General features: G+C 44.5%; 1 protein-coding gene across 3 annotated transcripts in view; it reads right to left on the bottom strand.

Annotated features, from left to right (window-relative positions):
* GALNTL6 (polypeptide N-acetylgalactosaminyltransferase like 6) overlaps positions 1-13265 on the bottom strand; it is a 451848-nt gene extending 438583 nt beyond the window's left edge. The window contains exons 1-2 of one of the 3 annotated variants that reach the window (XM_077934169.1): positions 13158-13265; positions 11605-11937 (exon numbers count right to left, since the gene is read on the bottom strand). In XM_077934169.1, the coding sequence (XP_077790295.1) occupies positions 11605-11742 (138 nt within the window). In that variant the 5' untranslated portion in view covers positions 11743-11937; positions 13158-13265. Of the gene's footprint in view, positions 1-11604; positions 11938-12378; positions 12570-12806; positions 13005-13157 lie in introns of those variants that run through there. The other 2 variants (XM_077934172.1, XM_077934170.1) reach the window with 2 other exon arrangements.
* Positions 13266-13748: the final 483 nt, after the last annotated feature.

Genomic DNA, 13748 nt, shown 5'->3' with positions numbered 1-13748 from the left:
TATTTATCTACTTGCACCCAGGGGTGCTTTCGAACTGCTAGGTTGGCAGGCGCTGGGACCGAGCGACGGGAGCGCACCCCGCCGTGGGGATTCGAACCTCCGACCTTTCGATCGGCAAGTCCTAGTTGCTGAGGCTTTAACCCACCGCGCCACCCGCGTCCCTATGCTGCTTATATTCACTGCTCAAGCAACAGCTCTCTTAGAGCAGGGGTCAGCAAACATTTTCAGCAGCGGGCCAGTCCACTGTCCCTCAGACCTTGTGTGGGGCCGGACTATATTTTGAAGGGGGGGGGGCAGGAAATGAATGAGGTCCTATGCCCCACAAATAACCCAGGGATGCATTTTAAATAAAAGAACACATTCTACTCATGTAAAAACACGCTGATTCCCAGACCGTCCGCGGGCTGGATTTAGAAGGCGATTGGGCCGGAGCCGGGCCCCAGGCCTTAGTTTGCTTACTCATGCCTTAGAGCGTCTAAATAGGGCTTCTCTTTCTCTCCCCGCACCCAACTTGAGACACAACAATATAAAAGAAGGTCATTTCTTTCTATTAATAGTCCTGGAAACATTCCATGAAAAAATGTGATAAAATGCCTTTGGCAGGGAGGCCAGCATTCACCCCTCCCCCAAGTCAAGCCTGGAAAATAACCTCCAGGGGCTCCAACTCAAAGAAGGAGCGAGCTTTACAAGCCCCCAAATTCAAATCTAAGCTGTGGAAGACCTACTCGTCTTTGCCACTAACAAATGCTTTCAACCAGGAGAGAGAGTTCTCCTTGGCAAGCATGTAACCCAACCTCAGTGGTTCCCTGCAGGAGTCTGCAAGGCTGAACTTAGCTGGTTTTACTGACGGAGATTACATGGGCTGTTGCTGCATGTAATTCCCAGTAGCCAAAGCAGCCTGTTCCGCTGCCAGCTATGGGAAGGGAAGGAAAAGATGGTCTGTGGGTCATCTGTCAGGGATAGTCTTTCTGCTCCAAGTCTCCCTTTTTGTCCCTGATGCCTCTTGCTTTTAAAATGGTATGGAACGACAGTTTAAAGAGAAGTGTGGGCTCTCAGATCCCTTCCAAATTACTCCAAAAAAGAAGAAGTGCTCACTCATCTTTAGTCCATAGCCAATATTCAGCATTAGAATCATCCTCCTGCTGCATCAAAGATTTATTGGAAATGAAAGCTATGAATAAATATCGGCTCCATTGTGGCACACATTCGTCTCTCACTTGGAATCTTTTCAGCCCAACACTGGAAGGCCAGTTTTCCAATACTGCCACTTTTATGACAACATAAAAGACAGGAGCACCTGAATACTTTTAAATGAAAATTCTCATCCATGTTGAGCTGGAGTTTTCAATAGGCCCTTTGATTGACAGCTGTACCTAAAAGCTATTTCCCCCGGGTGGTATTCAACTAAGTGTTACCCAGAGCAGACCCAGTGAAATTAACCAGTCATGCACATTAATTTCAGTGAGTCTGCCCCAAGTAAAATTTAGTAGAATACGATCCCTTACGTCTCCCTAGTACTTAGCTTGAAGAGAAAATTGGTTTCTCTGTGGTGAGAGCTAGATGCTTAAAGATGTAAGAATTACGGATGTTCTTTTCCATAATTCTTGGAATAATGAGACAAAGACTAGGGGCATCTGGAAAGATAATGACTCTGTCAACAGTGATTTGATCCCAGCAAGAAAAGTGAGGGTCAAACTAGAGAGGATGTTAAAAACATCATTAGCAATTATCCTTTTTTCTCTCTCCAGCAGGTTTGGGAAGGGTCTTCCCAATTTTCCTCAGGACTACAGCTCAAAGAGTAGATGGAGAGATATTAGAGAGAGAGAGAGTTTTGGATTTGATATCCCGCCTTTCACTCCCTTTAAGGAGTCTCAAAGCGGCTAACATTCTCCTTTCCCTTCCTCCCCCACAACAAACACTCTGTGAGGTGAGTGGGGCTGAGAGACTTCAAAGAAGTGTGACTAGCCCAAGGTCACCCAGCAGCTGCATGTGGAGGAACGGAGACACAAACCTGGTTCCCCAGATTACGAGACTACCGCTCTTAACCACTACACCACACTGGCTCTCAAATTAAATTTTTCATCTCCCACCACAGTCCCAAAGAAAACCCCCCACCCCACCCACTGGTACCATGGGGTGAGATTTTCATTGGGAATGATATGGGAAGGAAATGGTAGCATCTATTCTTCCTGCATAGTATAGTCCTGGTGGCAATTCTGATTAAGGTGGTAGTGGTTTCTTATACCTAACATGGTTGCTGAGGTTGCATTTAGCACTCTGCTTGGCTTGATGCTAAAACAAGGAAGGAAAATGGAACTGCCCCAAATGACCAAATAGAGGTTAGGATAAGAACACAGGAAACAATGAGTGATATCCAACTCAGAAACCAATTGATATGAATATGACTAATGCTGGGTATCACCCAATAGCAATAGTGAATAATTACACACACACACACACACACACACACACACACACAAATTGAGTAACCGAGGGTAAGAAAATAAGCTCATAGAAAATAGGCATTGAGAGGAATATCGTTAATATACTTCTGCCTCTTCATCCAATTTCTCGTCAAAGAATTCAATCACAAAAACATTTCACCACCCACCTGCCTCTAGGATAGTTAGCACACGAAAGGCACCGGAGGTGAAATTACATTCTGTTATGTTATGAGGAATATCTTTTGTATGCTGCTAAAGAGCTGGATGGAATAAATATAGAAAAACTCATTAGAGATGCACTGGAAGAATACTGTCAAGGTTACCTATCCATTATTAAGAGTGACTGCCAGATTAGGCAAAAGAAATAGAATAAGAAAGAAAGAGTGCTAAAACAAGAGAAAAAGAGGGATGCTGTTATGAAAAATCACTTAACATCCCAAGTCCCTGTCTTGGGAATTTGCCAGGCAAAGATGTGCTAAGGCATTTACATGCTTTTATATGAGTGTTTCAGTAAGAAACAATATGACAGAGAAGAAAGAGTCAGAAAAAGACTAAAATAAACCATAACAATTGTAAACAGAACTCAAATGCACCAATTGGAATTTACAAGGCTGTAAAAAAATGACAGTAAACCATCCTCTGTTAAGTTTCTTGGGTTTTCATGGTATAACAAGAGTGACTGATTTATAGAGAATAGGAGGCTAGTTCATTCTGAATCTGAAGCTTTATATTTATTACTTGGGGTTCTCACTTCACTTCCAAACAACATTTTTAATGAGCCTCTGGTTGCTCTTGTTCTTGCTGTTTTTTAAAACCAATCTTATTGTGTGCCATATGAAAATCCTTAATCAGGGACTACTTTGCTCTTGAATCTTATTTTAAATATCATGCTCAAACAAAATATGAAATCTAAGTACACTGATAATGTATGCCATCACCTGAACAAGAGAGAATGAGAAGAACTGAAAAAACAATGACATGAAATGAAAAATTGAGCTGTTATGGTTATGTCATCTACTGCACTTCAGATCAACAAATTTTAATGATGTTTTAAAAGTAATTCATATGGCCTACATATCAATGTGATTCAGAGCACATTCCATAAAATAAAAAGAATATGGGTCTAACCCAGACTTATTTATAAAATAAACACACTGGCATCAATGGGAATTAAGATAGTCATGACTAAAGTCCTGTTGATTTCCAATGAGTCTGCTTTGAATATGACTCAATGCAACCCTGCTACTGTTTACCAACAGAGACATAGAAGATACAGGCGAGTTTGAAAATACTAGACATTTGCTTAGTGTAATGCTATTATCCTTAAAGGACAGCTTATGCCACTGGCAAACTCCAGCATGTTTCTAACATTGGGAAATCTTCTGGCTGCAATCTCAGGAACCAGGGCTGGTGCCAGGGAGCCATCAGCAAACACACAACATTTTGTTCACCTTCCTCCTGCCGCCACAGTGCCACCAGTAACACCACTCCGCCCCCGCTGCTAGTGGTTCCCCATTTTGAGGAATGGGGTGTGAACAAAGCTTTATGCTACAGCAAAGGAACAGTTGTCCATTTATCATCACCTGATCTAATCCTATGTTCTAAGCAACATGGACAGCACAGTTTCATATCGTATATCAGACAGTTATTACACCCAGGGCTGGACCAAGACATTTCAGCAGCCGAGGTGAACCCAAAATGGTGTCCTCTACCCCACTAGGGAAGAAGGGGTGGTTGCAGTTCTACAAGAGGGACATGGGTGGGATGAGGCCAGCAGGGCACCCTATTTGCCAAGGGGGTGCTGCAGAGGCGGCGTTGGGGGCAGGCTGCTGTGGAGGAGGCAGATGCAATCAAGGCAGCTGCGGCAGCAGGCGATGCATTCCACAGAGGCCAGATCTGCTGCCCTGTGGAACCTGCCACCTGATGTCATCGCCTCACCTTGCCTCATGGGTGGGCTAGTCCACCCCATATAACTCCATGTATCATGTCCACCTGAGCATGTCACCCTTTACTATACTGGCAATGCTGGCCAAGACTGATGGGAGTTGCAGCCAACAGCATCTGGAGGACACCAAGTTGGCTCTTCCCTTCTACATAAAAAAAGATCACTGCTGGATCAGACTGAAGGTTCACCTGATCCTGTTTCCTATGGTGGCCAGCCATATAATTCCAAAAACAACAACAACATATTCTGGGCTTAAAGGTCACTACGCTCCCCTGCTATTTGGTCCCCCTCAATTGGCATTCAGGGGCATGTTGCCTCTGGTGAAGTTTCCATTGACTTAACATGGTTAAGAGCAATTAATAGTCCTGCCCTCCATTGATTTGTCTAATAACCTTTTAAAAATCATTTAAGCCAGTGGCCATAATCACATGCTGTGCCAGCAAATTCCATAATTGGGTGAAGTGGTGGGGTTTTTTGTTGTTGTCCTGAATCAAAACTGTAAATCAATTTCAGCAGCCAGCCAGTTGTATTTTTGTAGCGGGGTTTTATGTGCAGTGTTTATTTTGATGCTAAAAAGGATGCTCTGTTTACTTGTTAACTGTGTTCTGTATGTTTGTCTTTTATTTAAGATGCTTTAACCTCTGTTGTAAACCACTTAAAGATCTGAATATAAGAAATACTTAAGTTCTCCAAATCAAAATAAAGTATTAGCATCAGGGGGTATGATGAAAAATAACTTCTCTCCACTAGAAAATATTTATTCTTCCCTGTTACCTGTCATCTGTTTTTTTAGAACTACGAAGCCCCAAACAATTTATTCTTTTCTCACAACCAACCTCTGTTTTGTTTGTTTATTCACATTTTCTTAGCTCCGTGATAACCTTTTCTGAGAAAGCGTTGCCAAGAATGCACATTGTTTAGTAAGAATTTCCTTACTAAACACATGAAATACTTGAGTGGTGTACATTTTAAGACTTGAGAGCATATACAAAATGAAATAAAGCATTAAAGCATCTTCAGTAGCAGAGACCACACAACAGTAGCACTACATGGAAAGCCTTCATAAATAAGGAAGGTTTAAGTGAGGGTGGGGAACCTCAAGCCCAAGGATTTAATGCGGCTCTCTGGGTCTCGCAACCTCAGACCACCCTACTCAACTTCACACCCTCCTTGTGTGTCTTTGTCTGGATAGAATATGGCCGTGAACTCTTATAATGCATCTTGCTTGCCTGGATAGAGAACACCGGGAAGTCGGGGGGAGGTTGAGTGCATGTAGAAACTTCCCTACTTTGCAAAGATAAATTTTGCAACCACAACTCCACCCACCTTTGCCTCTGGCCATGCCCATCACTGGCAGGTGGGCCCTGGACAATTGCTCTGAAGGGAAGGCAGTCCTCAGGCTGAAAAAGGCATCTCATTCCTGGTCTAAAGCACAGCACTGCAGATGCTTGCTGGATGCCCAGACAGAGGGTATTTCACAAAATGAAAGCAGCGGTGTTGAAAGACTTGCTCTATGTGGTTGCAAAGTGGAGCACAGGCACATGTGGCATGGTGAAAAGTACCTTTCTCAAAGACCACAGTAGCACTGCGCTACTGGCAATGTTATCTTTCATTCCCAATATGGAATTTGCCTATATCATAGCCAATGTTCTAATAAATGACATGTTTGTTATCCACTACAATTGCTAAGGTTTCTGCCATGGTGAATCACTGCCAGCTTAGACTCCATAAGTGTACATATGAAACTCAATGGGTTTTTATTGCCCAGTGTGCAGCACTTAACACTTACCTACATTGAACCACAGTTACCAAGAAAGGGGGGTATTGGTTTTGTTTCATTTTTGTTTTATTCTCATTTTGTATGTTACTGTTGTGAACCACTTTGGATGAAGGGCAGTATACAAATCAAATCAATCAATCAATCAATCAATCAATCAATTAATTAATACAATTTTATTGACTAATCACCCAGTTTTGAGATATCGCTTCAGGGCCCTTCCCAGTTTGGGTTGGATTTTCAGCATCCTTAATATTTTTATGTCACCCACAAATGTGTCTACCTTGCTGATCTCTCCTGACTCCACATCATTTCTCAGTAACCTGCACAATGTTGGTTCAAATACAAGTCCTAGGGGACTAATTACTTCCCTTTACTGCAAAACCCATCTATTCTCTGCTACATCTACTTCCTGTTATTTAACTAGCTACTGATGCATACCTAATTGACAATGTAATCCTATGCATGTCTACTCAGAAGTAAGCCCTGTCATGTGCAGAATTCCCCATATGCTAGTATAGGATTGCAATCTTAACCAGCTGTTGATTTTATCCCAAGGCCCACTAAGTTTATTCAGGAGCCTTTTGAGAGTCTGTCAGAAACTTTTACACCATCAAAGCCTACCAATTCACTCCTAGATTCATGCTTGTCTACACTCTCAAAGGTCACCAAAAGGCTGGTGAGTCATGGTAGGCATTATGCAGGAGCCATGCTCATTCTTCCAGAGCAAAGCGTAAGAATATCGGAAGCTGCCAGAGGTGACTCAGCAGGTACAGCTGCTCTGCATCTTTTCACCATGCAGGCTTCCCTGCCACCTCATCCTCACCTTCCTAGTAAGCAACAGTGAACTACCTACAGGGAAACTAGCACAGCAGCTCTATGCGACGGTCACCTCCAGGCTTGACTACTGTAATTCGCTCTACGCGGGGCTGCCCTTGAAGCTGTCCCAGAAACTCCAGCGGGTGCAGAATGCTGCAGCGAGGCTCCTCACGGGATCTCTGCAATGGGAGCATATTCACCCAGTGCTTTTCCAGCTGCACTGGCTCCCGGTGGAGTACAGGGTCAGATTTAAGGTGCTGCTTTTGACCTTTAAAGCCCTTCACGGCCTAGGACCCGCCTGGCCTTTGGCTTGGAGCCAATTTGATTCCCTCCCTCTCTTTCTTTTTTCTTTTCCTTTCTCCTCCTGCGATGAGGCTACATTTTAATATGTTTCAATATTTTAATGTTGTATTTTATTTTTGTTTTTAAGTTGTAATCATTCAACTTGTTTTTATTATTGCTTGTTAGCCGCCCTGAGCCCGGCCTTGGCTGGGGAGGGCAGGGTATAAATAAAAACTATTATTATTATTATTATTATTATTACCCCACCTGGAGATCAAGCGAGGCCATGGGTCCAACCATCACATTTACTAGCAGCAGTTCTCTAGTATTCCAGACAATGTAGTACTCCCAACCCAACCTGGAGATGTCAGGGATTGAACTCAAAGCATTGAGCTATGCCCCCAAGACAGAAGTTACGTTAATAGGCCTCTAATTTCTTGGCTCTCCTTAGACCCTTGATAAAAACAACCCAGAGCTATGTTGGCTATTTTCCAGTCCTTTGCTTAGGATGCCAATGTTGGCGATCAATGATTTCACATTTGAGCTCTTTAAGAATTCTTGGGTGGATACTATTCCCACCTGGACACCGGTTAGCCTTTAATTTGTCAGTTAGCCCTAGGATGTCGTGTCTTGTCACTTCTATTTGCCTTAGCTCTTCAGATGCCTTCTGGGCATCGTTCAGACATGGGGATCTGTCCAACATTTCTCTCTAGTTTCACTACTCTCCTTCAACTATCCTTGCGCACCTTTGTTGTCTCATGGATCCTCAGAGGCTGGTTTCCTGTCTCTGATTATTTAAAGAACAGATCTGCCAGTGATTGTGATGCATTTTGACACCAGCTACTGCTATTTTTGCCAGTCAATGGCTCAATCAGCCACCTATCATTTCCCATGTATATTTCATGCAGCGGAAGGAATACAGTATATACCAATTACAAACGAACCTAAATAAAAAAATATCACTGATAGTACACAATCCCAGTTCCTTTCAGGTGGGAATGCTATGCGAGTCCATACAGCCTAGACCATGAACCTTTCAAGTTTCACTGTTTTATCTGCACAGATGCACCTCTACTCAGAAGTAAATTCCAGTGGATTCAACAGATCTCACTCCCATGTATGTGGATATAGGATTGTAGCCCTAACAAACTATGGTATGTGTACATTACAAACTTTAAACAAAAACCATTTGAAGACCTTTGTGTATTAAAAAGCATTCACAAATAGAAAGTATTTATAAAGTTTTCAGTCAATGTGTCAAGAAGCCACACTAGGGTATAATGTGCAGAATGACTGATGGCTCTACAGAACTTCATTGTCCTTAATAGCATTAAATAGGGGGGGGGGGTGTTGTTTAATCCTAGAGCAAGCAATGCCAATGAATGGCAAGTATAACGGACACTTGTTTTGGCCCTCCGAACAAGTGACTCCCAATCCAACCAATCGAGGGATATTATTGATCTTAAATAGCAATCACGCTCATGAAAATAACTGAAATGTGGTATACTTTTTCTTTTAGTGAGAGACCCATTTGAAATATCAAAAGTACATTCTTTTAATCAAGCTGGAAAAAAAGGTCTGTTTTGCTGCACTCAGACTCAGGTCCATTCAGATTAGAACTTGATCAAATGAATCTAAATGTGAAAGCCAGACAGCTTCTTAGTACAATACCAGTATAATGGGAGGTGGAGAAACTATTCAAGAAATGTTGGCGCCACTTCTTGAAGCACATATTCCTGAGATTGAACTATAAATGATGCCATGTAAATATCTAGTCTTAGAACCCAAGTTTATTGCACCCTATTTCTTGCACATCTAGCTGAAAAGCTGGAGATGTAGAACTAATAATTAACACAGGAAAGCACATCTCTTGCACACAAAATGAACACTACCAAGCATCAACTTGATATTCTGTTCCCTCTTATTACAATAAATACATTTCTTTTGCACACTTATTCGAAACCTGAATCACAGGCCTGTATAGATACTATTTTGTGTGATGTGAAGGCCCGCTCAAAACATTTTGTTAAAAGTCTTGTTTTACTAATGGGGAGGTAATACTGCTTCTCCAGCACAGCCAAGAACAGAGTTACTCAAGCAGGGTGATTTCTAAAGACCTTATTAGTGCTAATTTCACCCTACATGTTCCAGCAAGTGATCTCCTAGAACTCCAGAGCTCATCTCCTCATTGTCCATGCATTGATTTTTAAGAGGGAAGTTTTTATTGCTTGTTGTTGTTTTGCTCTTCATCTGCTGTTCCAATTCTGAGCCCACTTTTCCATATGTACTCTTTAGTATGCCCCATTGAGCTTGATGAGGCTCAGCTTCTGATCAAACACACTTAGGGCTGTGGCATAACTCTTCCTTCCACTCAAGGTAATGTGTTAAGCCGCAATTCTGTGCACACTTAGCAAGGGGTAAGCTCCATTGACCATAGCAGGACTTACTTCTGTGTAAGCAGGGCTAGGATTGGGCTGACGGTTAACTAGAACACAAAAGTGGGCATCAGCCATTCAGATGTGCATTTCTCACCTCAAAATCCCTTCAACCAAACTGCTATAAAACAGTTACTTATACTTTTTAAAAAAAGTCATTTATAGTTTAATATGGTTAAGCACACTGCGCCTTAGAAGAATAGTATGCTCTGTAGCAGCAATACTAGGCATACTTACCAGGGAGTAAGCCCTACTGAACAGACTGAGAGTTGCTTCCAAGTAAGCATGAGGATTGTGCTGTGAAAGTCTGTTAAACCTTACAATCATTTTATGAAGGAGCAGTCTTCTAAAAAAGAGTGATGCTTTATAAGTGTAAAGCTTTGCCTTGATTCAGAGCACTTCATAGCCTAACATATAGAAACTGTGTACAGCAAATGTCAACAGCAGGCTATCAATCAACAATTGAATGTGCATTAGTGTGTCTTCCATTGATCAAACTAATTTATAAACGTTCACTCTGTTGAAAAGATATAATACACTTTGATTGATGGCCCTTGAAATTAAGGACATTAAAGTAACAGTTAATATATATGGCTGTTGCCCAGTGCATTATAAGTGATAAACAAGCTACAGCATATATTTCTATTTCTATTTTATTTCATGCATCTCTCACCCTTATGCATGTGTGAAATGTTTGAAATCTATATGGAACAATTTGCAGTTAGGCCCACAGCAATATTTGCAAGTGAAATATAACCATTCCTAATTTATCAGCAGCAATGATTTAAAGTTTTGCATTAAAGCAACTCTCTCAAAGGCACTTAATTTAATGCAAGTCTTATTTTGGTTTACGAGCCATACATAAACTTAATGAGTTGAAAATTATGACAAAAAATATAGGTTAGGTTAATTGCTGTTAATCTCAGATGACGAAGACTATAAACTAGAGATACTTAGGAGCACATTATGACATCAAGCAGATAGAACAGTCCACGAACAGAGAGTATGTGTGCATACTTTTGTCTATAGAGTCTGACTACTAGAACAACATTTGGTGAAAGAAGGAACCTGGACACTTTGAAGTGTTAGTGGAACAGTAGGAAACTGGGGGGTGGGGTGGGGAGAGAAACAGGTTCTAGCAGGAAGAGGACTGCACTGATCAAATAGGATGCTAAGTTTGCCTGCAAGACAAATTGTGAACTTTACTAGATGGCCTTTTGCAAGTCCCCAGAAGGCTAATCTCTCAGCTTAATCTATTCATTGGATTGTTTGAAAGATAAGAACCATAAGACATTTTGTTCAATGAAAAATGAAATTAGTGCTGATGATCATCATGTGACCATACTGAGGCATGTATACCTATTTCTAAAACCATATCATGGCATTTATTTCATTCCACTGCTTAGGCACAACTGCATTCTAGACCTTACAATTGATAGCAAAATTCTGATCAGGAGAAAACTTCTTATGCACACACCTAGGCACACCCATGCCCAAACTTTGTGGTTCAAATTTAGCCTCACTACAGATCATGGGCTATGATCACTGCTGGGTAAGGGGAGGTGGGCTTCAATTTCATCTCTCACACCCAGGCTAGAGTCAATTACTGTTCTTGGAAATCCAACAAATTAGCCTCTCCCAACTTTCTCCCTTCACAATACAGTTGTCCTTCTTCCAGAAAACCTTAGTACCAAATCCTCCTCTTCCTCATTGGGTCTTTAGATTGTGTTCAGCATTCACGGAGGAAGAGCCTCAAGTTAAAAGGATGCATCACAATTAAGAGCCGTTCAGCTTTTTATGGCGACTAAACAGATGCTTTAACTCTCCACTTAACAGACACACACACACAAAAGAAAACTCTCTATGCTCCGGGCTGCTCTGGATCTTTTGCTTTCTGCTTACCTGCTGCTCTCCCAGCATGGTGGATTTCACCAGGTGTCTTTCCCTGTACAGAGACCAGAGTCCGATGTTGGGCAGGAAAATCAGAGTCACCACGAACAACAACGTCATTTGCAGAAATCTTTTCTGTTTCCTCTTCATGGCCAGTGGCAACGGATGCCAGAGAAGAAATGAGGTGATGGGTATCCTTCTCTCCGCTTTTTCCTTCCGTGGTCCAGAGCTCCCTTTGACTTCCCTCTTGCGCTCCTCAGTCTCACCGATTCACCCCCAAACTGTGAGCAGAAACTTCAACTCTGCCTCCAGCTTGGTCACCCCTTCACGGGGGGAGTCTGTAATCTGAGGATCCAAGGAAAAGACAAGGGAGTTACTCCTGCTATTCTCTGACACAGCCTGTCAGCCACAGCCCTGCCCCATCGCCCCGAAAAGATCCTAAAAGCCTATGGATCTGTACCTTCCCCTTACCTCCCCCCCCCCCCGCAACCAATAGAGTCGATACGATTGGCTGCAGAGCTGCCGCTGCCGAAGCCCAGAAGTTACAGAGAGCAATTGGGGTGGGGAAGTAGGGAGGGCAGTTGAGTCACCTAACTCGGGGGTGACCCATTCTTCCATCGCCAGTGGCAGAATTTAAGGAGACGAGGCGGGGGAGGAGCACTTGGCAAGATCTTCTTTCCTGCCAGAGCAGAGATTTCTCCCCGAGTGGCAAGGGGCTCCCGGAACTCGGTTCGCGGTGTGCGCGCCTTTCCCACCAATGAAATGGGTCACAAGGTGCAGCCTTACCTGGGACCTCGCGCAACGGGGACTCGCAGTTGGAAAAGACATCTTCCAACTCCCTTGCTCTCTCACACACACCATCCCTCCTCCGGAAAGACCAGCCCCTCTTTTCTTCTTCCCTCCCCAGCAACCTCGCTGGCAGAAGGGAAAGCGCTTCGGCAGACTCCAGTTGGCATGACTTCACACACACGCACGCACACACACACACACACACACACACACACACACACACCCTCAGACGGTCTGGCTCGGAGACTATCCCTCCCCATCTATTCCTAGGCAGGGCTAATGGGGTGTGCAGACTATTGCTGAGTGAGGAGTGTGTGTGTGTGTGTGTGTGTGTGTGTGCGAGAGAGAGAGAGAGAGAGAGAGAGAGAGAGAGAGAGAGAGAGAAGCAAGAGAAGCATCCAGGGCAAAATAAAAACAAATCACACCATTGCACTCATCAGGTTACCATTCTTCAGCAGCGGAACATTTTTAGAGCATCGTCTTGAAGCTGGGTGACGAGGAGACCACAAGGCGCCCGGCTGATGCTGCAGCCCCCCACATCGGGATCCAAGGCGATGTGGAAAAGTGGGCGGAAGGTGGGCAAGAAAGACCCCCTCCCCTATTGGCCCAGCCGCCTCTTCCCCTTGCCTCCCATCCGACAAAATACTGGCGGGCGGCTCACACGTGCGGGAGATCCTAATTGCCGGAATTGGGGCTTGGGCTCGCGGGTGGCCAGCCCGCCCTTCGGAGCCTCCCTCCCTGGAGAGCCGGCGCGCCCCGCAGCAGCCGCCTCTCACCTGATCCCCCCGTCCAGAGCTGCCCACCCCAGAGCAGGAGCAGCCGCGGCTGAGCAGGAGCAGCGCTTTCCTCCGGGGCTGCTGGTCTCCTCTTCCTCCTCCTCCTTCTTCGTCTCCTCTTGTTCCTTCATGATCAGTTGAGCGCTGGCGGCAGCGGCAGCAGCAGCAGCAGCAAGCTGGCTTCTCCGACAAGGCGCGCAGAAAGGGGGAGGGGGCGCGACAGAGGCGGCGGAGGAAGAGGCGACGGTGGCGGAGCCCGTTGCCGACGGAGAGGCAGGGCGGCTTCCTGCGCGGAGTCTCCCCGGCGGCCGCGCTCAGCCGCGCGCTCTCTCCCGCAGCCGCCTCCGCCAGGTGAACGGGGAGTTCTCCGCCCGAGGGGGGCCTGGTGGTGCGTCATGGCCCCGGGCAAGTTGGCGCTGAGGCGAAGCCGAGGAGAGGCCGGGTCTGAGGGGACCGTGCGCAGCTGAAGAGTACCCAAAATAAAAGTTGGGCTAGGAGGCCAGCGAGGACCCGGCCGAAGAAAGAGGCTTCCGCCGGCCCCTGCTCAGAATCACTTGGGCGAGGGCCTAGTTTCAGGTGAGGGTGGTAAAC

The sequence above is a fragment of the Podarcis muralis genome, chromosome 9 (genome assembly GCF_964188315.1).
Source record: "Podarcis muralis chromosome 9, rPodMur119.hap1.1, whole genome shotgun sequence".
Taxonomy (NCBI): Eukaryota; Metazoa; Chordata; class Lepidosauria; order Squamata; family Lacertidae; genus Podarcis; species Podarcis muralis.
Note: the sequence above shows the minus strand (reverse complement) of the source record. Positions and strands in the feature narration are given on the sequence as shown.